The following is a 26,519-nucleotide window of genomic DNA, read 5'->3' on the forward strand; positions in this document are numbered from 1 at the left end:
TGGTACCAACATAAGCACATGAATGTCTGCATGAGCTTCGATGCAGTACGGACCACATTTAATCAGGGTCTTGCTGCCAGCAAGATTCGTTGTAAATTGTATACAGACTTGTGCATGAGGCCAGATGTCACAGATTTTTTTTGATTTTTTTCGGAGAATGAAGCAAACAGTGTTTATTTTTACTGTAAAATGTACATGGCACAAATATGCACATAAACATACAATTAATAGTGATTAAACTCATATCAGTACATTTGTGCAAAATTACATAATGTTTTAATGATATTGTCAGTTCCTGAACTCTGGAAATTAGCAATTAAAAAAAAAAAAAAAAAAAACCTTTGATGGATTTTCTGTCTTTCTATGAGATTATTTACATCCATCCATCTGGGTGAATACGATTAATTATTTTCATTTAATTTAGAAAAGATTACTTCAAATGTCATTTGCATTTTATTTTCATTCCAAGCTAAAACACCCTCAAAATATGCAGCACATAAATGCGTTAATGAAATGACTCAAGCTAAAAAAGAAACAGGCAGGTTAGTATTTTATTAAAAATAATTTGCCACAAAAACAATCCTGACATTTAACTGATTATTCATTTGAAATGCTTGTGATATTATACCATCCGATGTGAAATGCCAAAAGATAGCACCTGGTAAACATACTAAAAAGTCACTCATCAAATTGAAATACCCAACGTGATGCATGGCTGACTCTCAATCCCACGTGTAGTCATAGTACTCCATGACAAGAAAGAAATACTGCTTACATTATCCCATGATTATCTTGCATTATGCCATTATATTGGCTTACAATCATTTTAGAATTTGTTTTATTTAAAGCGGTTATATAGTCATTTTTATGAGTTTAACCTACAGGTAAGCCTATAATAAGGCTTACCTGTAGGTAAAAAAAAAATATCTCCTAAACCTGTACGGTTTAGGAGATATTCCCCTCGCAATGCGTCGCTGACTGCATCAGAAGAAAGACAATATCGTGGCTCCGGCCACTCACAGCGCCGGAGCTGCGATATCTGGAAGACACGCTGAGGAAACATGTCAGCTCCCTCTGCGTGGATCAGGCGAGATGTCGGGGCCTTGTTCTAAGGTAAGTATTTCATAATGAGCTAGTATGCGGTCCATACTAGCTCATTATGCCTTTTCCTTTGCAGTTCAAAAAAAAAAAAAACTCCAGCTTTAATAAAACCTATATTTAGGTTAAAGAAAATTGGGTACATTTCTGTAAAAAAAATCTTTCATCTTTTCATAATTGTGAACTGCAACATAAATACAAGCGATCTGACATTCAATGGGTTGAGTAAAGGATTTTCTGGTATGGATACAATAATGATTAATATGGAAATTCCTTCAATTTCAATACAAAAAAAAACAAAAAACATTCATCAATGATGGTCTCCATTATTATTTGCAAGCACCGTGATAATCCCCTCTCAATTTCTCCCCTTTTCTGAATATTCATCAATGTATGTTAAAACATGGATTAAAAAAAAAACATTAGACACCTCCTGCTGCAGCAGATAATAGACTTCACTGTTTGGAAAATTTGAAGTTCAGGCAGGGAGATGCCCCTGTTGGAGTCTCAGCCCTAAAGTAGAACTCTACCTGACAGCTTGGGATCCATGACGGCTTGGGCTCAGGGTTATTCAAATAGGAATTTTGGTGATATTTTGGAGTAGTAAAAGAATTACTGTATGTGGATAACTCTGGACTGTAGGTGATCCCTACAGCAAAATCTGCCTTTTCACTTTAAAAGTAGGTCGGTTATTTTCTGTTGATCTTTTTCTGAAAATATCAGGTGTGGATTGACTGACCTTTTAGAATATAACATTCTAGATAGCTGTAATTTACAGTCTTGATTCAAATGACATCTCACAGATCGTAGAAAACTTTAATCCAAAACGTGTGCAGATCTTCACAAATGAATATCAGATCAACAATTCATAGAATGTCTAGCTCCAGCAATTACATGTGCTCAGAACAAAAACAAACAAAGCACTGAAAGGAGGCTGGGACTAGGAATACAGAGTATTTCCTAGCTACAAAGTGAGGAAAGGACAAAATTACATAAAGGAAAGTGGCGGCTAGTACTCACAATTTTTTTTTTTGGGGGGGGGGGGTGTAACAAACTGAAAAATACTAAACCTCCCCCCCATCAATTGCATCCTCACTGTGCCCATCAAATGGAGCCATTGTGCCCATCAAATGCAGCCACTGTACCTATCAATTGCAGCCATTGTGCCCAAGCGCAGCCACTGTGCCCATCATATGCAGCCACGTGTGCCCATCAAATTTAGTTACTTGTGCCCATCATATGCAGCCACCTGTGCCCATCATATGCAGCCACCTGTGCCCAGTATATGCAGTCACTTGTGCCAATCATATGCAGCCACCTGTGCCCATCATATGCAGCCACATGTGCCCATCATATGCAGCCACATGTGCCCATCATATGCAGCCACTGTGCCTGTCAAATGCAGCCATTTTTGCCAATCCAATGCAGCCACTTGTGCAAAGAATATGCAGCCACATTTGCCCATCATATGCAGCCACTTGAGCCCATCATACGCATGCCATTTGTGCCCATCAAATGCAGCCACTTGTGCTCGTGGCTCTGGCAGCACCCCCGTGTGTGGCTTTGACATGACATCCTCCTGCGCGGCTCTGACAGCACCCCCAACCCCCCGCGTGCATGGCTCTGACACAGGGGACTTACCGACCTCTGCTCCAGCATGTCTCCTTCGCTCCTCTTCCTAAGTGCCAGTCATCCAATATGGAGGAAGGTTAGTGTGAAAATATCGAAAATTTATTTGCTATCGTTACACAATTGGGTGGGATCAGAGAGCACTCTCCTTTGTCCTTTCCTCACTTTGTAGCTAGGAAATACTCTGTATTCCTAGTCCCAGCCTCCTTTCAGTGTTTTGTTTGTTTTTGTTCTATGCACAAAGTTTCCAACCTTCAATGTTCCCAGAAAGAAGAATACAGCACTGTGGCAGCAATATGACTAAACATTACTAGAAAATATCAGTTTTTTTCTACCTGGTATGGGTGCCCTTTCTGGAGAAGGAGCCTTTTTTTATGAAGAAACAAAGTAAAGCCTATTTTCCAATGTTCAATGCTAAAGGAAACAGATATTTCTCTATGTACACAATTAATAAATGGAGGTTACCAATCTAACCTGTCACTAAGGAATGGTATAACCTTGACTGTAAAAAACAGTGGTGGAAATATCTTATTTTTTAACACTTCCTATATATAGTTTGCCTTTGTCTTTTAATATATATGCAGAAACTCATGCTGCAGCTCTGCAGGATGCTTCAATACAAGAAAAATTAAAGGGACATAGGTTAACTGGTCCATCAATTCTGCTATGTCCAAACACAATGCAGTTGATGTTCGCAACCTTTAATTTTCCCAACAAGAAAACAGCACTGTGACAGCAATTTGAGTAAACATTACTAGAAAATACCTTTTTCTTACCTGGTATGGATGGCATGGGGGGGGGGGCTTTTTTATGAAGATACAAAGTAAAGCCTATTTCCCCATGTTCAATGCTAAAGGAAACGCTAACAAAATACACAATTTATCTAGTTGCATTAATTTCAGATTTATATGTGTAGTTTCAAAGTGTGCAGCTTTGTACAGGATCACATAAGCGAGTGCTCATAAATATGTTCAAAAATGGAAGATGAAGACATGTTTAAAAACTGGACCAGGGTCATCTATATAGATACGTCAATAAAAACGTGATATATTAATATAACAAAATAGGTATTTCAACAGAATAACTTATTTGGGTGGAGACAATTTATGGTTTAAACTGTAATTATTCAGAAAAATACAATTTGATAAGAGTGGTATGATTTAATAAACAACAAGGTCCATTATTGCACATCTCAAATTTGTATAATTTACTTAACACTCCTCTGGATACATTTGTTCCCACCTATTTTCCAAGGTGGCAATCAGATCCTCAACTTCTGACCCCAGAGCAAAGGGACAGGATTCTTTGCTACGGGCAAAAAGTGAAGTCATGTGGGCATGATGTAACGAATAGGGCATCCCAGACTGGAAATAATGTGTTGGAGATCTTTTTATGCTGAGTATATGAATAATTATTCCTTTAATAAAACTATTTTTACTGACAATATATTATGGGAGGTCACTTTGTTTTTACCCTAACATATGGATGAGCGCATGTGAGGGAGTCTTAAAAGGGACCAAAAGCAGAGCATATCCAAATCAACTGAAAAGGACCACAAGTGGGTGAACATCGATGGAGGAGGATTTCTATATTTAATCAAATGTGTATTTGATTACTCATTGAGCTGAGAATACTGGGAGCACTGAGGTGTCATGATTAGTTGGAAGTACACCATTTTTTTTAAATGTTGTCACACTGAAGCTGCCTGCAATGAAGTAAGAAAACTAGACCTCATTTATCATTTGATATGGACTATTATGCACTTTTTAGCACAGGTCCACTTGACTTCTCTTGAACTATTTTAATCCATAGTGTGAATTGATTTTATTGATCTATTCTAATGAATAGTGTGAATTGATTTCATTTGATGATTTGATATTTTTTTTAGCATGGGTCGTTTGAGGTTATTTCTTTTACAGTATCAGTTTATTTTTTCTGGTATGTGCAACACTTATTTATAATTATTATTTTGTTACTGGTGGGAACACAGTGCGGTGTTGGCAGTAACCACATTTGGCAAATATATATAGTTTGAGTTTCTTATTATACACATTTGTTCATACGCTGTGGATTTATTCTACACTGAGGCAGCACAGCAGTATTTTTTATTTACTGTTTATTACAAAAATAATGTTCCAACAGACTGTATACATACACACATTATATACTCTACATATTTTTCAAGTGGTATTTATAAAAAATTTGGATAGTGGTATTTAGTGTAAACCTGGGCTTTGCCCATGTGGGGCAAAGCAAACCCCCGTGTGAGCTCATAGTCAGTCCAGACTTCAGGCTCTCCTACCAAAGTATGACAGCTCTGGGACAATTACCAAGCATCAGTGTTTGTTGCATGCTTCTCCATACCTGGAAGTACCTGGTATTATGTTTCTTCCAGTGGCTGATATGTGCCTAATGTGTTGTTGTGGAGGGAGAGAGTAAGGTGAAATTTTGCTCTAAGGCTGATATATATAACACAAACTAGAAGAGGAAAATTGTAGGTGTTGTAAAAAGCAGCAAGTATATCATCCTAGCTATCTTCTACTATACAGATAGCATGTTTTTACAAAAGCAGTTTGTTTCTAGTCTAGCATGTTAGTAATAAGTATTATAGTCCTACCTGTTTAGTTCTCATCTTGGACTCTTCAGAAAGGTTGTTATAGGTGTAATGTGCTTGGGTGACTCCGCAAAACAGGACAGCCACAATACCTACAAGAAAATAAAAATAAAAATAAACTCCTTAAAACAGAAACTAATTTCTATATGAATCTACAGTATTTCAATAAAGTTAACAGCAAAGAAAAAAAACCAAATACCCATCCCACTGCCCGCACTGCTGAATACCACTCCAGTGAAGAGGAGTCACCACCTGAATTTTTTCAGTAACTGACACATTCAGGGGTGCCTATCTGCTGTTTTCTCCACTTTACACTGTAGTTCTAAGTGACATAGGGGTCTTGATGGTAGATACCACTAAGCAATACAAAGAACATGCTACATTGACTTCCCTAAAATTGTATATTTTTGGAAAAACTTCAGGTGGCAATTCCGCTTCAATAAACAAGAAATATTTGGCTCTTAATGGAAGGTTTCCTGCACAAGGCAGCGGAAGAGGTATCTTGTTTCTTCTTCGCAGGAAACTATCGTATTTTCCGCACCATAAGGTGCACCTGAGAGACTTAAATTTTCTCAAAAATCGACTGTGCGCCTGATAATCCGGTGCGCTATGTGTGCACTGAGTTCCAAACTCTGTAAAAATATTGTTGTGCAACTTTGGTAAGTGACTTTGGTAAGTGCTCCGCTTAATTGTCGGGCCATTTCCCGCTGACACAGGTATGTAATATGTACACTACATACGCTGGCAGCGATAAACCAATCAGAGAACATTATGTAATACGTACAGTATGTACGCTTACCTCCGCCATGCCTCCGGTATGCTGCAAAACAACATTTGTTTGTCTAAGGACCCCCCCAAAAAATGGCACCAGTGAAGAGACATGCTTAGGAGGCATAATTAAAATTACAGGCAATCAGTTACGCAGTTGTAAATGGGAATGGAGTATCGATAAATCTATGGTCCGGAAGTGGAGGAAGCAAGAAAATAAACTGTGCCAAATTAAGAAGACGAAACACAATTTCCACGGGAACAAAGCGAGGTGGCCACACTTAGAAGACCAACTTGAACAATGGATTATTGAACAAAGAACAGCTGGGAGAAGCATCTCTATAGTCACCATTCGACTGAAGGCAACAACGATAGCACAAGACATGAAGTTCGAACACTTTCAAGGAGGTCCGTCTTGGTGCTTTCGTTTTATGAAAAGGTTTCATCTCTCCATCCGTGCAAGGACTACCGTGGCACTGCAACTGCCAGCAGATTACAAAGAAAGGCTGGCCATCTTCCGCACCTACTGCAGTAACAAGATTACCGACAAAAAGATCCAGCCCAACCACATCACCAACATGGATGAGGTCCTTTTCACTTTTGACATCCCCGTGAACCATACTGTGGAGAAAAAGGGGACCAGCATGGTATCAATATGCACCACGGGGCATGAGAAGTCAGCTTTCACTGTTGTTCTTGGTTGCCACAGTAATGTACAGAAACTACCATCTATGGTCATATTTAAGAGTAAGATGCTGGCAAAAGAAAGGTTTCCAGCCAGAAACATCATTAAGGCCAATCAAGAGGGCTGGATGGATGAGGAGAAAATGAAAGCGTGGCTGAGAGAGGTGTATGTAAAGAGACCGGATGTTTTTTTTCCACCCATCGCCATCCCTGTTGATCTGCAACTCCATGTGCGCCCATCTCACTGCTACTGTGAAAAACCAAGTGAAGCAAATGAATTCGGAGCTTTCCATCATTCCGGGAGGATTAACAAAAGAACTCCAACCGCTGGACATTGGTGTAAACGGGGCGTTCAAAGTGAAATTGCGAGCAGCGTGGGAGCGATGGATGACAGACTGCGAACACACCTTTACTAAGACTGGGAGGCGGCGCAGGGCGAGTTACGCCACCATGTGTGAATGGATTGTGGATGCCTGGGCTAAGGTATCTGCTTTAACTGTTGTCCGAGCTTTCGCAAAAGCCGGCATCATTACTGAACAGCCACCTGGCAATGAGACTGACTTCAAAAATGATGAGAGGGAACCCGGCATGTTTGATGGTGAAATTGCCCAGCTGTTCAATTCAGACACAGAAGATGACGACTTTGATAGATTTGTGGGAGAAGATTGATTAAAAAATAATGTGAGTGTATTGTTAAATAGTAGAATAAAGGTCAACTAAACTCACTGTTTTGCTTCCGTTACCCTTTTTTTGTAGCCGTACCGTACTGACCGTACTGTATGTTTTAGCATGCGCCTTATATTACAATGTGTCTTATGTATGGGTTAAGTACAGAAATAGATCCCGTAATTGAGACTGCACCTTATAATCCAGTGCGCCTTAAATACGGTATGTTGTTAGGAGATTCATTTTTGAGTCAGTTACTTGAATCACAAGCCTAGGTAATTCAAACTCAGTGTATGATAAGTAATACATACAGTAAGTGAAGGTTACGGTCAGCAAAAATTACAAGTCAATATGATTTGTACATCCAGTAACACAGGTTACTGAAGGTACTGTATGCAAATCTCAACCTTTGCTGTAAAAGTTGAGATTGACTCCACTCAATTTTATACCTTCCATTAACCACTTGCCTACTGGGCACTTTTACCCCCTTGCTACCCAGGCCAATTTTCAGCTTTCAGCACTGTCACACTTTGAATGACAATTGCACGGCCATGAACACTGTACCCATATGACATTTCTTTTGCTTTTTTCAATTAGAGCTTTATTTATTTTTTGCTAAACAAAAAAAAAAAATGTAAAAAAAATAAAAAAAAGTGTTCATAGTTTGTCATAAAATTTTGCAAGCAGATATTTTTTCTCCTTAACTGATGTTCACTGATGAGGCTGCACTGATGGGCACTGATGGTGTTGATGAGATGGCACTGATAAGGGGGCACTGGTGAGCACTGATGAAGAGGCAATGATGAGGCTACACTGATAGGTGGCACTGATATGTGGCAATGAAGGGCACTGAGAGGTGGCACTGATGACCTCACTGATAGGCAACACTGATGGGCACTAATAGGCACTGGTAGGCGGCACTTATAGGCATCACTGATTGGTGACACTAATCAGGAGGCACTGATTGGCATTACTGATGGGCACTGATGGGCAATAATTTGCAGGACTGATGGGCACTGGTTGCCACTGGTGGGACTGCACTGATAATTAGGACACTCATAATCAGTGCCCTAATTATCAGTGCCAATGTCCTTTTAATATAAATGATAGTCTTTCGTCTTCTCTCCTCGTGCTGTCAGTGTGAAGAAAGAGAAAATCCAATAGGCGGCTTGTGTTTACATCCTGTGATCAGCTGTGATCACATGGTAAAGTGCCGTGCTGTGATTGGCCCTTTACTTCGATCTATGATTAGCTGAGTCTGAAGGACTCAGCGACCACACAGCGCACAAACTGTGCGCCATGGGGGCACACGGGCAGTGTGATCACAGGAAGACGTCCATGTATGCCCTCCCGGCAAACTAGGCCTGCGCTATAGCCGTCGTTCGGCTATAGCACAGGGAAGAAGTAGTTCAATTCTCCAGTGCGATGGGCAGTCACAGTGAAACAGATAGAAGATTAGAGAGGACAGCTGAACTTTTACAAAACAATTTTGCAGAGAATGTCAGCTGCCTATAAGTCTGGCATTGATTTACTAAAGCAGTATAGGCACTTCACTAGCAAAAAGTTTTCCCATAGCTTAGTGAATGAGATAAAGCTTTACTACCTTTAATCATGCAAACATTTTTTTTTTTAAGTTTGAGTTGATTGTGCACTTTTTGCAAAAATAATTTTCACCCCATCACTAAGCTAAGTGGAAACTTACTTTGCAAAGTAATCATGCTCTACTGGTTTAGTAAATCAATCTCTGCATTTACATTTTTTCATTCTATGCTCTGTTTAAATTGTCCATATTGGTGACAAGCCACTTGTAAAAGTGACAGAAAACCACTTTCTTTAGTAAACATTACATTCCCGACCCACAATGCAGAGCTTCTTGAGCAACGACCACCCATAAAAGGTAGAAAAATACAATCTTCTTCAAGTTTCTTTAATGTATATGTACAGTGGCAGCATGGAAAGTGTCTGCTAAGGTATAACACATTTAAAAAGTTGTACACTTCTCAGGAGACATTTTTAATTATATAACAATAATTTTATATAAGACAAGCCATCCTCTAGAGCTGTTCCACTGCCATATTTTCACATTGAGATGTTCCCAAGTAGGGCATCACATCCTCCAAGGATTTACTTTGACTTCCGTCACAAATCCCTCCAGAAAATGTTGATTTCTGTGTCTGTGACAGGACCCTGCAGCTGCACTTTTAACACATGCTGGATGATGTGCTGTACCGGTTAACCGACTTGCATCCTAAGCCAAGGAACTACATCTAATGAAGTGCTTTTTAAACATCATTAACTCCACACAGCTGTTAAAGAGCCATTGACAGCAGAGAGAAACACAATGTTTGCATCCACTATCACACTGCTGGGAATCATCCTGCTTCAAACTCCTTACTATGATGAAATTAAGCAAGCATCACCTGCGGCTTGAATGTAATTGTTTCATATTTGTGCATTTGTAATTCCTAAATGGCTACTACTACTACTGCTACTGTACATCACAATTATAATCGCATACAACCCAAGGCAAAGTAAAATGCAAGATTATTAAGGGCACATGTTGCTAAATACATTACATTAACATCAGAAAAATGTGTGCTTCTTTGGTGTTTAAAAAATATAAAACAAGCTTAAAATAAGTAGCTGAAGGTGAAACGTGACAGTGAAGAATTCACTTACTCTCCCTTTTATTAGAGGAAAAATCAAATAAATACATTTAGTTATATATTTGCTGAAAAAAAAGTTCAAATCAGCACTCTAAAAAGCATATATAAGCATATTATATATATATATATATATATATATATATATATATATATATATATATATGGTACTTAAAGTGACACGGTTTAAAAAAAAAAGATGTTTTATGTATTATATTCATGTATGTATTCTTAACTTGAAAGCCAAAGTTTGCCATCAATGGACTAGGGTCTATGGGATTTGTAGTGTGAATAGAGCAGTGCTCATGACTGCAACTAATGCCCCGTACACACGATTGGACTATCTGGTGGTCTTGTCCCCCTCTTCAGGGGTCTTGTCCCCCTCTTCGGTTCTTCTTGCCGGGCCTCCGCTTTCTTCTCCCAGCTCTTTTACTAGCGGTGGCCCGGTCTTCTGTCACCGCTGCCGTCTTCTCTTCTCTTCTTTTCTTCCTTGAGATGTTGACTCAACACTGTCTCTGGTCGCAATGACATATAGGGATATAGGGACAATGGGCGGGGTCACCGGGTGATGTCACATGATGACCACGCCCCTCTTATGATGGCACAGTCCCAGCATCCTCTTGGACTGTGACATCATAAGGGGTGGGGACATCATCCGGTGACCCCCGCCCATTGTCCCTATATAAGTCGCCGCACAATGCGACCCTGTCATTGTGGCCAGAGACAGTGTCGAGTCAACACCTCAAGGAAGAAGAGAAGAAGAAAAGAAGGTGGTGGCGGTGGCGACAGAAGACCAGGCCACTGCTAGTAAAAGAGCTGGGAGAAGAAAGCGGAGGCCCGGCAAGAAGAACCGAAGAGGGGGACAAGACCACCAGAGCTGTGCAATAAATTATTTTAAAACCTTGTGTTGTGTTTTATTTACACTTTTTTCACCAGGTGAATGGGTAGGGGTACATTGTACCCCATACTCTTTCACATAGGGTGGGTGGCCGGAATCTGGGGCCCCCCTTATTAAAGGGGGCTCCTGGATTCTGATAAGCCCCCCTGCCCGCAGACCCCGACAACCAACGCCCAGGGTTGTCGGGAAGAGGCCCTTGTCCTCATCAACATGGGGACAAGGTGCTTTGGGGTGGGGGGGCGCAGGTTGCCCCCTTCCCCAAAGCACCCCTCCATGTTGAGGGCACGCGGTCTGGTATGGCTCAGGAGGGGGGGGGGGCGCTCGCTCATCCTCACCCCCTTTCCTGACCGGCCGGGCTGCGTGCTCAGGTAAGGGTCTGATATGGACCTGGGGGGGGCCCACGCCGTTTTTTCAGCATAGGGCTTCCCCTTTAAGTCCATACCAGGTGACGGGGCCAGCGAGGTGTGAATCTCGTCACCTAAGGAGGAGACATTGACTTCCTTAGCTAGTCCCGTCTACCTGGAGCCGCGTTCAAAATTAATGGACTTTCCTCCGTATGTGGGCAAGTCCGTTCATTTCAAAAGTCCGGCGGACTCCCGCCATAGTCCGGCGGTTTGTCCACCACACCTAGACCTAGACCTAGCCGGAAAAGTCCGGTCGTGTGTGGGCAGGTCCGCTCGTTTGGAAAGTCCGGCGGACCTCCGCTTCAAAGCCCAGAGGTTTGTCCGCCGGACTTAGTCCACCGGATAGTCCGATCGTGTGTACGCGCCATAACATGCACTGCTCATTCCAAATAAACTAAAGTGAGATGAAAAAGGAGAGGATCAAGAGCTCACAGAAAGGATGCAGAAAACACAGTTAGAAACAATTTAATACAAGACAGATTACAGGGCCATTAAGTAGTGTATGTGTATGGATTATTTTTGGAGAACAAAACATTATTTTGTGTCACTGTATTTCTGCCTATTAAAGCACCCCAGGAATGTCACTGCTCCTTTCTCATTTTTCCATCTCACACTTATCTTTGTCATCAGGAAAAATACACAGCACCTAGCAGAGAGAGGTAGAAAGAGAAATATAAATCAAGAGGAAAATAGACCTTACGTGTTTTCTGACCTTTACTGGAAAAACAAAATTGCAATGCAGATGCAAATATAAAAATGCTCACAATAAAAGAGCACATACATTGTGTACCTTTTAAAATGTAAGAGCAGTTAGTACATGTTTTTATTATTTTAGAACACTCAAACTGCAATTACAGAAAACCTTTCTTTTTCTAGAGTACAGTGAAACAGCAGTCTGAATTGGATACAATAAGGTTTACCTTGGCTTAACTTTTCTACTGCCGTGTGAAGCCTTGAATCTTGAGCACATTAAACAAATCTGTAAATGTGCTGATAATGCCAAGCAGGGCTGCTGATAGGGGGGGACCACCAGCCCTCCTGTACTGGGCCCTGCCCTGCAGGGGGGCCCGGAGGCAGAGAGGGGACTCCCAAATTATGGGGACTATACTAATCCTGAGCTAGGGTCCCATGTAGTGTGCGTGGGAGGAAGCAAAAAGCAAATTATTTAAACACTTTTGGGAGTAATCTGCAGCCGTATGTCCAGACTATTACATACAGTACATCACACAATTCCCAGTCTCTTCTATATCAATACGCCTGTCGGGACTTGTGTAATGTAATTTTCTGGACATACGGCTGCAGATTACTCCCGAAAGTGTTTAAATACTTCGCTTTCTGATTCCGGCTGTCCAACTTCGTGCCCGGGAGGAAAGAGCAGAGGTTTTAGAGGAGCTCCGCTTCTGGCCGGTCCCCACGCTCCCAGATCCAGAAGATCCAAGCCCCCCACCCCAGGAGAAGCACTGCATGAGGACCCCAGATAAAAGAAGCCAGCAGGACCAGGTGCTTGTGAAGTAGGGGAATGTTAGGTGGAGGTAGAGACTGGGCCCGGGCTCTGAGCATAAATGTGGCCATACTGCATACTGCTCTCCCACATATCTAAAATATTTTGGGTATTCACCACGCCCAGAGTGAAAGTCTTTTCCCTGCTGTACTTTCTATTGCGTTAATATACAGTATTAATGCTGCCACAGTAACCACATGGCTGGAGTGACACATCTCAGGGGCATAATTGCTGCGTATTAGTGAATGCTTGTGTTGGCCACTGAAGAGTCATCCAGTGGATCACTTTTCAGTGGGTTTTTGCTAGGTGGTGGGGAAGCAATAATTTGCCTCCTGATTTAATCCATTAAAACCTGTACCTGGCTGCAACTACATTAATTGTACACAGTTGCAAGTGGTCCCCTTTAATGGTATGGGTCATTTTGGGCTATCAAATGCCACACGGGAGATAACATTTGTATACCCCTATTTTAGGGTTGCTACTTTTTCTTCATTAATTTTTTGGATTCTGTAAAGGATTGCAAAAGACCTAGGACACCTTTGGGCGCTCCAAGGAGAATAGTAATGTGGCTTGCATAGTGCCTGCTCACCCTTACTGTTCTAAGCTACATTACTGCCTTAATATTGTGTCCAGGTTTTAAGTGGACACATGATTCAAAACCTGAACTGTCCGGGTGAATCCTGGACAGGTGGCAACCCTACCCTATTTGCTACCTTTGCCTGTTACCCCCTCCTGACCCCTGCACTCTGTATGCTACATACTCCAGATCCTCTGTATTCTATGTATTACCCACTCCTGACCCCTGAACTAATCAATACCCACTCCTGACCCCTTTATTCTGTACAGGCATACCCCACTTTTAAGTACACAATGGGGCTTATTTACTAAAGCTGAAAATTGAAAAATCAGGTTCACATCTGCATAGAAACCAATGAGCTTCTAACCTCAGCTTGTTCATTTAAGCTTTGGTAATAAAACCTGGAAGCTCATTGGTTTCTATGCAGAAGTGAGCCTGATTTTGCACTTTTCAGCTTTAGTAAATAAACCCCACTGTGTACTTAAAAGTGGGGTATGCCTGTATGTTACATATTCCAAACCCCCTGCATTATACGCATTACCTACTCCTGACCCCTGAACTAATCAATACCTACTCCTGACCCCTTTATTCTGTATGTTACATGTTCTAAACACCTGCATTCTATGCATTACCCACTTCTGATTCTTGCATATGTATATTAAACCCTGCATTTCTCCATTGTACACAGTTCGCGGGTTAGAGGAAGGGGTGTTCAGGCTCCACCCCTGTTATGTGGGGGGCCCCTGCCAGGTAGGCTGTACGGGGCCCCATGATTTTTAACAGCGGCCCTGATGCCAAGGGTTGTCCTTTTCCATTCTGCAATTCTCTACCAGCTTTTTTCAGGACACCCAGGGATTTTTAGGAAGTATAAGAGGGCAGACCAACGTACAACTTTTGTGGTCACACAGGACGCCTCACATTATATACTGTATATGTACCTGTTTAGACCATCATGTCGTTCCATCGCTAGTCTGTATGCATTCTGTTGATACTGGCGGCAGCTTGTAGGCAGCTGCAGTCTATCCCCCATTCTGTAGGTGGCATTGTGTGGCTATGCTGCTGTACAGATAGAGTGGAGGATGAGAGGAATATTGTTCCTTTGCACACTCTGTAGGTGTCACCATCACCACTGGAGCAGTGGTCCAATAGGACAATGCAGAACTGGGTAATTTTGGTGGTCATATTTAGTGTGGGCAATGCTAATAAATAGTTTGTGGTGCGCAGTTTTTAGTGGCTAGAGTAGGGAAAGGAACCACACTGGCTAGGGACAGTGTATTAGCCATAGGGATAGTTTCCTGTTCAAGTTTAGGAACACTGCTATCTGCTTTATCACTCTCCGTACTGATACTGCTTCATAGGACCTGCATATTTCTTCCAAGTGTTGCCTGCTCCTGTCAGCCACCCCCCTTGCAGAAGCTGCTTTGGTAATATAGGCTTTGCCAGTGTGATACCTTTAAAGCTAAGGATCTACTGATGTACTAGAATTGCTGTGCCTTCTACTATCAGGATTACTGAACCTGTATTACTTTGTTGTTTTCTATAACAGTGTCTGGAACTGTTACTTCAAGTGTTAGTGATGATTAGGGATGAGCTTCGTGTTCGAGTCGAACGCATGTTCGACTCGAACATCGGTCGTTCGTGCGTTCGCCGAATTCCGAACGTTTGGGCCGTTCGCGGCAAAATTCGTGTGGCCCACAATGTACTGCGATGGCGCAATGCATTGCTGTCTCACAATTGGCCAAGCATGCACTGTGACCCCGCATGCTTTGCCAATCGCAGCGCCAGCAGCGAGGAGAGCCATGGTTGGCCACAGGCATCCTGCCTGTGGCCAATCATAGCTCAGGCTGTGTAGTGCACGCCCCACACTATATAAGGCCGCCATTAAGGCAGCCTCGTGCAGTGTGTTGGCGTCTGAAGCAGTGGGTGTTCTGTGTACCTTCAACACAGTTACACACCAATCGTTTTTGGCTGATTTACTATCTTGCTCTTGTGTAGTGGTTACTGTCTGTGCCCTGACCGCAGTATACACCACTATATTCACCTCACCTATATAGCTAGTGATCTAGCTTTAATAATAGAGCTTGCAGTCAGTAGTGTTAGTGCGTGCTGTCTGCGTGCTCTGTACCCAGTACATACCACTATATACACCTACATAGCTGTTCTCTATTTGAGCCCGATTGTCATCTGCAGGAGTTATTGGAAGTTGTCTGTGCTTCCAGCACAGCACAGTATACATCTGTATATACCCCTTTAACTCTGCTGTTTTCTGGTTATTGTCTGCGTGCCCTGACCGCAGTATACACCGTGATATTCACCTCACCTATATAGCTAGTGGTCCATCTTTAACAATAGAGCTTGCAGTCAGTAGTGTCACTCAGGAGATAGTGCGTGCTGTGTGCGTGCTCTGTACCCAGTACATACCGCTATAATCCACCTACATAGCTGTTCTCTATTTGGGCCCGATTGTCATCTGCAGGAGTTATAGGAAGTTGTGTGTGCTTCCAGCACAGCACAGTATACATCTGTATATACCCCTTTAACTCTGCTGTTTTCTGGTTATTGTCTGCGTGCCCTGACCGCAGTATACACCGTGATATTCACCTCACCTATATAGCTAGTGGTCCATCTTTAACAATAGAGCTTGCAGTCAGTAGTGTCACTCAGGAGATAGTGCGTGCTGTGTGCGTGCTCTGTACCCAGTACATACCGCTATAATCCACCTACATAGCTGTTCTCTATTTGGGCCCGATTGTCATCTGCAGGAGTTATTGGAAGTTGTGTGTGCTTCCAGCACAGCACAGTATACATCTGTATATACCCCTTTAACTCTGCTGTTCTATAAAAAAGGCATCTGCAGGAGTTAGTGGGTGTTGTGTGCCTCCAGCACAATATAAACTACCCAACTACTGTTTTACCCAACTCCCTTCAGGCCATTACCATGTCTGGAAGGCCAGCAAGGAGAGGCAGACAGGCGCGAGCCGATAAAAGAGGGCAAGCAGGCTCTGTGTCTAGAGACAACAGTGCTGGTCGTGGACGCGGTGCATTGACATCAGCACGTGGCCATGGGACATGCTTGTCCTTCTTTTCTGCAGCTGGACATGTTGAACCGCAACATGCCAACGACTTGGTAGAGTGGATGACCAAGCCCTCTTCATCCTCCTCATCCTCTCTCACCCAGTCTCAGGGTAGTAGAAAAGCAGCTGCCAACACATCGTCGTCCCTCCTCTCAATGTCATCATCAGTGACTCCTTCCCTAGACCCACCACATCCTCCTGAGGAGTCTCCTGAACTCTTTGAGCACAGTGTTGGGTACATGCTCCAGGAGGATGCCCAGTGTTTGGTGGGCTCTGATGATGACACTCAGCTAGAGGAAGGCAGTAGCGTGAGCGCAGAGAGAGAGGATGCTCAAGAAGCACAGCAATCTGGCAGTCATGTTCCACAAGCTGCAGCATACTGCCAGGTTTGCTACAGCGATGAAGAGGGAGGGGATGATGAGGGCACTGACTCCACGTGGGTGCCTGGAAGGAGGGAGGAGGAGGAGGAGGAGGCACATGTCCAACGAGGCAGGATGCCCTCCGGGGGCCAGCTTAGGGGCAGCACACCGACTGAATCACACCGCAGAGCTCCGCCTGCGCAGAGCGCTTCCTCTGCGCGTTATTCTAAAAGTTCTTTGGTGTGGGCCTTTTTTGAGACGAGTGCATCAGATCGCACCGCTGCTATTTGCAACATATGTCTCAAGCGTATCTCACGTGGCCAAAACATCAGCCGCTTGGGCACCACATGCTTGACCAGACATATGTTGACCTGCCATGCAGCTCGTTGGCAAGCATACCTCAAAGACCCACACCAAAGAACAAAGCGGACTTCTCCTTGCTCCTCATCAGCTGGCATCTCCAACCCCACTAGACCTTCAGTCCTCTCTGAAACCTGCTCTGAGAGGAATGAAGGTGTAGAATTAGGTGTGTCACAGCCAAGTGCTTCCGGGAACTCTGCTAGTGGTACATCCACGTCCGATTATAGCAGGCAAATGTCCCTGCCCCAGCTGCTGGACCGGCGGAAGAAATTTACTCCCAGCCATCCACATGCCCAGCGGTTGAATGCTAGCTTGGCTAAATTGCTAGCACTTCAACTGCTGCCTTTTCAGTTGGTAGACTCGGCCCCCTTCCGTGAGTTTGTACAATGTGCGGTTCCTCAGTGGCAGGTCCCCAAACGCCACTTTTTCTCACGGAAGGCGATTCCAGCTCTCTACCGGCATGTGGAAGGCAATGTCCTTGCCTCGCTGGACAGGGCGGTCAGCGGTAAGGTGCATATTACCGCTGACTCATGGTCCAGCAGGCATGGACAGCGACGTTACCTGTCTTTCACGGCCCATTGGGTCACTCTTCTGGCTGCTGGGAAGGATGCAGGACAAGGTACAGTAGTGTTGGAGGTTGTTCCGCCACCACGCCTCCAAAATGCTACTATTGGTTGTGACACACCTCTCTCCTCCACCCCCTCCTCTTCGTCTTCCTCCATGGCCTCTTCCAGTGCACTGTCCTCAGAACCAGCGGTGCTCCATAGGCGTTGCAGGGGCTACGCAAGTACGCAGGCAAAACAATGCCATGCCGTGCTTGCGCTGGTTTGTTTGGGGGACAGGAGCCACACTGGGGCGGATGTTTTGTCAGCTCTGCAGGGGCAGGCCGAGAGGTGGTTGACGCCACGCCAGCTTAAGCCAGGAATGGTGGTTTGCGACAATGGCACCAACCTCCTCTCCGCCCTCCGACAGGGACAACTGACCCATGTGCCCTGTGTAGCTCACGTCCTTAACCTGGTGGTGCAGCGGTTCTTGGGCAGGTACCCCGGCTTACAGGATGTCCTGAAACAGGCCAGGAGAGTCTGTGTGCATTTCCGCCGATCATTTAATGCCTGTGCTCGGCTGGCTGAGCTCCAAAAGGAGTTGAACCTGCCCAAGAACCGCCTTATATGTGACATGCCCACCAGATGGAACTCAACATTGGCCATGCTGCAGCGGCTGCACACGCAGCAGAGGGCCATCAATGAGTACCTGTGCGACTACGGCACCAGGACAGGGTCAGGGGAGCTTGGGTTTTTCTCACCACGCCAGTGGGGCATGATCAGGGATGCATGCACTGTCCTGTCACCGTTTGAGGAGGCCACAAGGATGGTGAGCAGTGACAGTGCATGCATCAGTGACACTGTACCTCTTGTCCACCTCTTGGAGCATACGCTGCGCGGAATAATGGACAGGGCACTTGAGGCAGAACAGAGGCAGGAAGAGGAGGACTTCCTTGCCTCTCAAGGCCCCCTTTATCCAGACAGTGTTCCTGCTGTGCCACCCATCACACAGGAAGAGGGTGAGGAGGAGGAAGAGGAGGAGGAGGATGATTGTGTCAGCATGGAGGTGGAGGCTGGCACTCAGCATCAGCAGCAGCAGCAGCAGTCTTATAGGGATGATTTACAGTCCCAAGAAACACGTGGACTTGTACGTGGCTGGGAGGAGGTAGCTGCGGATCATGTTGTCCTTAGTGACCCAGAGGACTCCGGACCGAATGCCTCAGCTAACCTACGCTGCATGGCCTCCCTGATCCTGCAAAGCCTGCGGAAGGATCCTCGTATTCTTCGGATCAAGGAGAGGGACCATTACTGGCTGGCCACTCTCCTTGATCCACGGTACAAGGGTAAGGTTGCCGACATTATCTTGCCATCGCAGAGGGAGCAGAGGATGAGACATCTCCGGGAGGCCTTGCAGAAAGCTCTGTGCAACGCGTTCCCAGAGACTGGGAGGTCACAAACTCCTGGTCCTGGACAACGTGTTGCTGAGGCATCAGTCAGAAGGAGCGGTGGAGAAGGTGGCCGTCTGACTGATGCTTTCAGACAATTTTTTAGTCCGCAGCCCCAAGGTATGATTGGTTCCAGCACCCATCGCCAGCGTCTAATTTACATGGTGCAGGAATACCTAGGGGCAAGGTCAGACTTGGACACCTTTCCCACTGAAAATCCTCTGGCTTACTGGGTCTTGAGGATGGATCACTGGCCAGAGCTTGCACAGTATGCAATTGAGCTACTGGCCTGTCCTGCATCCAGCGTTCTTTCGGAACGCACCTTCAGTGCTGCTGGTGGCTTCGTTACCGATCACAGGGTGCGCCTGTCCACCGAATCAGTTGATCGACTGACCTTCATCAAGATGAATCAGTCTTGGATCACCCACAGCTACCAAGCACCTGAAGCTGATGTAACCGAATAATTTTTTTTGAAATACCACATCCCTTCAAGACTGCCTATGCTGATGCTGAGTGACTGTCCTGTTATGTTGATTGTCTATCCTCTTCCTCCTCCGCTGATATGTTGGAAGAACATTTTTGGTTCTGGGTGATGCCAGCAGCCCAATTTTTCTGCCCCTGTTTAGCAGGGGCGTTTAAGTACAATTTTTGATGCAATGCTTTGCAGCAGGGCTAATTCCTGCAATAAAACTACAGTATATGGCAGAGGTTGCAGTGTGATGGCACCAGTGCCTAAGGCCCAATTTTTCTGCCCCTGTTTAACAGGGGCGTTTAAGTACAATTTTTGATGCAATGCTTTGCAGCAGGGCTAATTCCTGCAATAAAACTAGAGTATATGGCAGAGGTTGCAGTGTGATGGCACCAGTGCCTAAGGCCCAATTTTTCTGCCCCTGTTTAACAGGGGCGTTTAAGTACAATTTTTGATGCAATGCTTTGCAGCAGGGCTAATTCCTGCAATAAAACTAGAGTATATGGCAGAGGTTGCAGTGTGATGGCACCAGTGCCTAAGGCCCAATTTTTCTGCCCCTGTTTAACAGGGGCGTTTAAGTACAATTTTTGATGCAATGCTTTGCAGCAGGGCTAATTCCTGCAATAAAACTAGAGTATATGGCAGAGGTTGCAGTGTGATGGCACCAGTGCCTAAGGCCCAATTTTTCTGCCCCTGTTTAACAGGGGCGTTTAAGTACAATTTTTGATGCAATGCTTTGCAGCAGGGCTAATTCCTGCAATAAAACTACAGTATATGGCAGAGGTTGCAGTGTGATGGCACCAGTGCCTAAGGCCCAATTTTTCTGCCCCTGTTTAACAGGGACATGTAATTACAATTCTTGATATAATATTTCACAGGAGGGCCCCTTCCTGTGCACACCCAGAGTAACGGTGAGGACTTATAGTGTGGTGGCACCAGCACCACAACCACCAAAGGTCAATTTTTCTACCACTGTTCAACAATGGCATGTAATTACAATTCTTGATATAATCGTTCACAGCAGGGCGCTCCAGCGCCCACCAAGAGTCACTTTCAGGGCTTACAATGTTGTGGCAAAACCAACACCTTGTTCCGCCATTTCTGCAGAGCATATAGGGCAGGCCCCTACTTTCAAACATCCAATTTACAAACATCTCCTACTTGCAAACGGAAGGAGACAACAGCAAGTGAGATGAAAAAAGATGGACGACAAAACAAATTATACAGGGGTGATAACCCTTCCCTATGTTTTCCAAAAAGCTTAAAAATAGTTTTTTTGACTGGAGCTACACTTTAAAAATGTACCAGTTGAAAATTACAAACAGATTCAACTTAACACAACAAACCTACACAGTCCCTGTCTTGTTTGCACCACCTGTATACTGCTGTTCTGAGTATATAGGGCCTGGGGGCCACACACATTTCCTTTTTTTAATATGGGTACGGGGTTCCCCTTAATATGCGTACAAGACCCAAATAGGCTGGTAATGGGCAGGGAGGGCTACCCATGCCATTTTTCTGAATGATTTTCAACCATATTGCAGGAACCAGATATAACATTAAAACCGCAAGCAGTTTTAAATGGTGTTATTTCCGTTTAATGTCATTTTGTGCAGTGACTGTTCTAAACACGGGAAACACGTGGCACTTCACAGGCATACTACAGACACCCCCCAGGCACCATATTTAAAGGAATATTTCATTTTTTTTTTTCACTTTAATCGTCATTAAAATCAGTGTTCCCGCCAAAACGGCCGCTTTTAAAACTTTTTATTGCATTGACCCATGTCCCCTGAGGCAGGAGTCAGGTCCCCAAACCCTTTTTAGGACAGTATCTTGCATATCAGCCGTTAAAATTAGCACTTTCCATTTTGAACGTTCGAGTCCCATAGACTTCAATGGGGTTCTAACGTTCGTTACGAACGCGGGGTCCGTTCGAAAGTTCTGGTGCGAACCGAACCGGGGGGTGTTCGGCTCATCCCTAGTGATGATCAATTATTGCTCAACGTATCTGTTTTACAAAAATAATAAAATAACTGCCTTTATTTGGACTTGAGGGGCCGTTCTTACAACTTGTCTACCAACCTCCTGGCCCTGCCCACAATCCTGAGACTGTATCCCTGTCCAACAACAAATTATTTGTTATCTTTGTATCTAGCTATTGCTCCTTAACTCCTAAATAGTCAATGTTTAAACTTGCATATCAGAGTACCCTGAAGTTTTTGTTTTCTGTGGTGCTACATTACATAAGCTACAGCAGTCAGATTGCAGTATGCATTACTTATTAAAACATGCTTTGTCCTACCTATTAAAACTTTCTATGTTCTGTGGTTTTAATAGGTAATGCATGCTAAAGTTAGGCATGTAGGTAATACGGGGTGCCGTGAAGCGGCCTTGGAGCTTATGCATGCATTTGCAAATGTATGCTAACTAAACCTCTGTTTTAATGCATACTGTTAGACTAATTTGGTTGGTCAGCAGACTGGTTGGTGAGTTGAGCTGGGAATTTTCTCTGGTTTTGTCTTGCATGTGCTGCCCTTCCATGTGTGCCTTGCTGTGAAGGTCAGTTATATATGGGGGAAAGACCATTTGTTGTTACTGGTGTAAATACTGATGAGGGGACATACTGGACACCTTTGCTGCCATAGTGCTATGTGCTAGGTGTCCAGTGTGCACTGTGCCTTTAAGGATGATTGGGCAACCTTCAGGCCCACCTCTATCTATCCATTAGAATGCATGTGCTTCCACTGTTGAAGACACTCATAAATTTACAAGCGTTAGGACTGCAGGTAATACAGGGTGCCGGAAAGTGGCCTTGCAGCTTACACATGCATTTGAAAATGTGTGCTAACTAAACCCATTTTTAATGCACCCTGTTAGACAGGTTAATTTGGTTGGTAAGCAGACTGGTTGGTGAGTTGAAATGGGAATTGTCTCTGGTTTTGTCTTTCATATGCTGCCCTTGTATGTGCTCCTTGCTGTGAAGGCCAGTTATAGATGGGGGCAGGGGCCATTTGTTTGTAAATGCATGCTGCAATCTGACTGTTGTAAATATATGTATTAAAGTACCACAGAATACAGAAACTTCAGTCTTGGATGGAGCAGCTTTAAAAAAAATCTCTATGTCTGCTTCAATCAGCATGGTGACACACTCCTGGTACATTCTTTATTATCTTGGACTAATGAGAAATGCAAGCAGAGAGTGAAACACTTTTGCATTGGTTGTATTACATGGACAGAACTGTCATCTGACAACTGCCACAGTCTCTGAGAATTTTATGAAGACAGAAGATAACAAAACCATCCATATGTATCCATAGCTGAAATCATAATTTTGAGTCCACTAATGCATTAAGTGGAGCAGACAACGTATTTTAGTGTACATAAAAGGAAAAAGATTAAAGTGGTTGTAAACCCTCCCCCACAACTTTGTCCCAAGTAAATCAGCATAAAAAACTATAATGAACATTGCTTGTAGATATCTCCTTACTTGCTTAGTATTTTGTAATCCTTTTTGTTCTTTAGAATGACGTCACTGAGCATTCCCAGATCTCCCCTGATTTACGGCACACTCTCTATGTACTTATCTATCTGTTATCAGGACTTCCTACGGCACACCACTGATATCCCAGGGGGCTTCATAATCACTCAGAGCTTCCTCCTACACCCCATGTGACCATGTGACATCACATGCAGTGTAAAGCAGGGCACGGGACAGCATTACTGCAGTCTTATCAGCTGAAGCACATGCAAACACTGGATAATCAACACAAGTTAATACTATGAAATAAAACAAGTCAGCTATGAACCGGGAAGCAGTGTTGCCATAGAAACGTTGGATTGAGAATGAGGCTTGGTTAACAGTACAGGAAGTGCTCAATGTAAGGGCGGAAATACACTCCACTGTGGACTCAGAAAACAATACTTAAGATGGCGCTGCCTTACCCCTGGAAACAAGTTTTTTAAAGTTTCTTTAACTAGATGCTGACCGCCGGCCGTGAAATGATGGGCAGGCGGCGCACCTATTGTGGCATATGACGTCCTCCCGTTTAAACAGGGAATGCGCCGATCATGCGCACGCATCCCCTGTTCCTTCAGTGGCGGCGTGTCACGGAAGCACAGCTCGCCACCGAGGGGGGTGAACAGCCATTCGGCATGGCTGTTTACCACGTGATTGGCCGTGATGAAGTCACGGCCGATCACAGATGGTTCCACCCCCACTGTGCATGGCGCGTGCACGCAATCGCGAGTGCGCAGCGCGTGCACGTCAGTGGCGGCATATTCCCGGGAAGACTGCTCGTCACCGACCCACGTGATCAGCTGCGATCTTTTCACAGCCGATCACCAAATGTAAACAAACCGCGGTAACGCGATGTTACCGGGTTCTCCTCCTCACACACCGATAGTGTGTGAGGAGGAGATTGCTGTAAAATCTCGTTACTGCTTACAGTACACATCAAGCACACTGATTGCCCCCCCCCCCCCCAATAAAGAGGACCTGTCACCACCCATTATAGTACCTGTCACTCACAGTCAATCAGAGTACCCGAGTACCTGTCACAGTCCATCAGAGTACCCGAGTACCTGTCACAGTCCATCGGAGTACCCGAGTACCTGTCACAGTCCATCTGAGTACCCGAGTACCTGCCACAGCCCATCAGAGTACCCGAGCACCTGTCACAGTCCATCCGAGTACCTGTCACAGTCCATCAGAGTATCCGAGTACCTGTCACAGTCCGAGTACCCGAGTACCTGTCACAGTTCATCTGAGTACCTGAGTACCTGTCCCAGTCCATCTGAGTACCCGAGTACCTGTCCCAGTTCATCTGAGTACCTGAATACCTGTCACAGTTCATCTGAGTACCCAAGTACCTGTCACAGTCCATATGAGTACCTGAGTACCTATCACCGCCCTTCAGAGTACCCAAATACCAGTCACCAGGCCATCAGAGAACCTGTCACCAGGCCATCAGAGTACCCGAGTACCTGTCACCAGGCCATCAGAGTACCCCAGTACCTGTCACCAGGCCATCAGAGTACTCAAGTACTTGTCACCAGGCCATCAGAGTACTCAAGTACCTGTCACCAGCCCATGAGAGAACCTGTCCCCAGGCCATCAGAGTACCCAAGTACCTGTCACCAGGCCATCAGAGTACTCAAGTACCTGTCACCAGCCCATCAGAGTACCAGAGTACTTATCTGCAGCCCATCAGAATACCCGAGTACCTATTTGCAGCCCATGCCTCATAGAATATACGTTGGGGTGTTTGCTTTCCAAAATGGGGTCATTTTGGGGGTAATTCCATTGTCCTGGTGCTCCAGGACCTTCAAAATTGTGATGGGTAGGAATGAAATGAGATGTGTCATTTATGCTCCTAGAACGCCTGAAGGTACTACTTCAGTGTTCGGCCACTGTATGTGGCCAGGCTGTGTAAAAGTCCTACACATGTGGTATCGCCATATTTGGGAGGAGTAGCAGAATGTGTTTTGGGGTGTAATTTTTGCTATATACATGCTATGTGTTAGAAATATCTTATAAATTGACAACTTTGTGTAAAAAAAAAATGTGTTTACATTTTCCAAAAACTTCTGGAAAAAAATGAACCATTCAAAAAACTCATTATGCCTCACAGATTATATGTTGGGGTGTTAGCATTCCAAAATAAGGTCATTTTATGGGCAATTCCATTGTCCTGGTACTCCAGGACCTTCAAAAGTGTAATAGGTGGCTGTGAAATGAGATGTGTCATTTTTGCTCGTAGAACGTCTGAAAGTGCCACGTCAATGTTGGTGCTCTGTATGTGGCCAGGCTGTGTAAAAGTCTCACACATGTGGTATCACCATACTCGGGAAGAGTAGTAGAATGTATTTTGGGGTGTAATTTGTTGTATGCATATGCTGTGTGTGAGAAATAACTTGATAGTAATAATAATAATAATAATAATAATAATAACAATTTTGTAAAAATAAAAATAAAAAATAAATCTTCATTTTGCAAAGAAGTGTGGGAAAAAATGCCAACTTAAAAAAACTCACCATGCTACTTACTTAATACCTTGGAATGTCTCCTTTGTAAAAAGGGGTAATTTGGGGGGTATTTGCACTTTCCTGACTTGTTAGGGTCTTAAGAAATGAGGTACACCTGATGTACTGAAGGCCTGATCAGATGTGATCAATTTTCAGTGATTGGCACCATAGTTTGTAGACTCTATAACTTTCACAAAGACCAAATAATATACACTAATGTGGGTTATTTTTACCAAAGATATGTACCAGTATAAACTATGGCCAAAATGTATGAAGAAAAATTACTAATTAGCAAAATGTTATGACAGAAACAAAGAAAAAGGCATTTTTTTCACAAAATGTACGTTTTGTTTTTTTTAGCACAAAAAATTTAAAACCCACTAGTAATTAAATACCACTAAAAGAAAGCTCTATTTGTGTGGAAAAAAGGATGCAAGTTTCATATGGGTACAGTGTTGCATGACTGAGTAATTGTCATACAAACTGTGAGAGTGCTGAAAGCTGAAAATTGGTCTGGTCAGGAAGGGGATATAAGTGCACTGTATTGAGGTGGTTAAACAGTAAGTAATAAGCAATTTGGGCTGGATTACAGTGGCTATAGTTTGATAATTACTTATTATAATGGACTAAATGAAAAGAAGCATCATAGTGGGAGAGTTTACTTCCCCTTTAAAACTGATATGTTATAATATAAAACTTCCAACAGGAAAACTTAGACAGAAACCTCATGCCATGTCATGT

At 43.9% G+C, this 26,519-nt stretch overlaps 1 protein-coding gene across 1 annotated transcript in view; it reads right to left on the bottom strand.

The window, feature by feature from the left end:
- SLC9A9 (solute carrier family 9 member A9) overlaps positions 1-26,519 on the bottom strand; it is a 1,026,444-nt gene that overhangs the window by 626,907 nt on the left and 373,018 nt on the right. The window contains exon 9 of the mRNA XM_077488236.1: positions 5,345-5,433. Coding sequence (XP_077344362.1) covers positions 5,345-5,433 — 89 coding nt within the window. The remainder of the gene's footprint in view (positions 1-5,344; positions 5,434-26,519) is intronic.

This window comes from Lithobates pipiens, unplaced genomic scaffold, assembly GCF_037356315.1.
Source record: "Lithobates pipiens isolate NorthernLeopardFrog02 unplaced genomic scaffold, aLitPip1_a1.2 Scaffold_18, whole genome shotgun sequence".
Taxonomy (NCBI): Eukaryota; Metazoa; Chordata; class Amphibia; order Anura; family Ranidae; genus Lithobates; species Lithobates pipiens.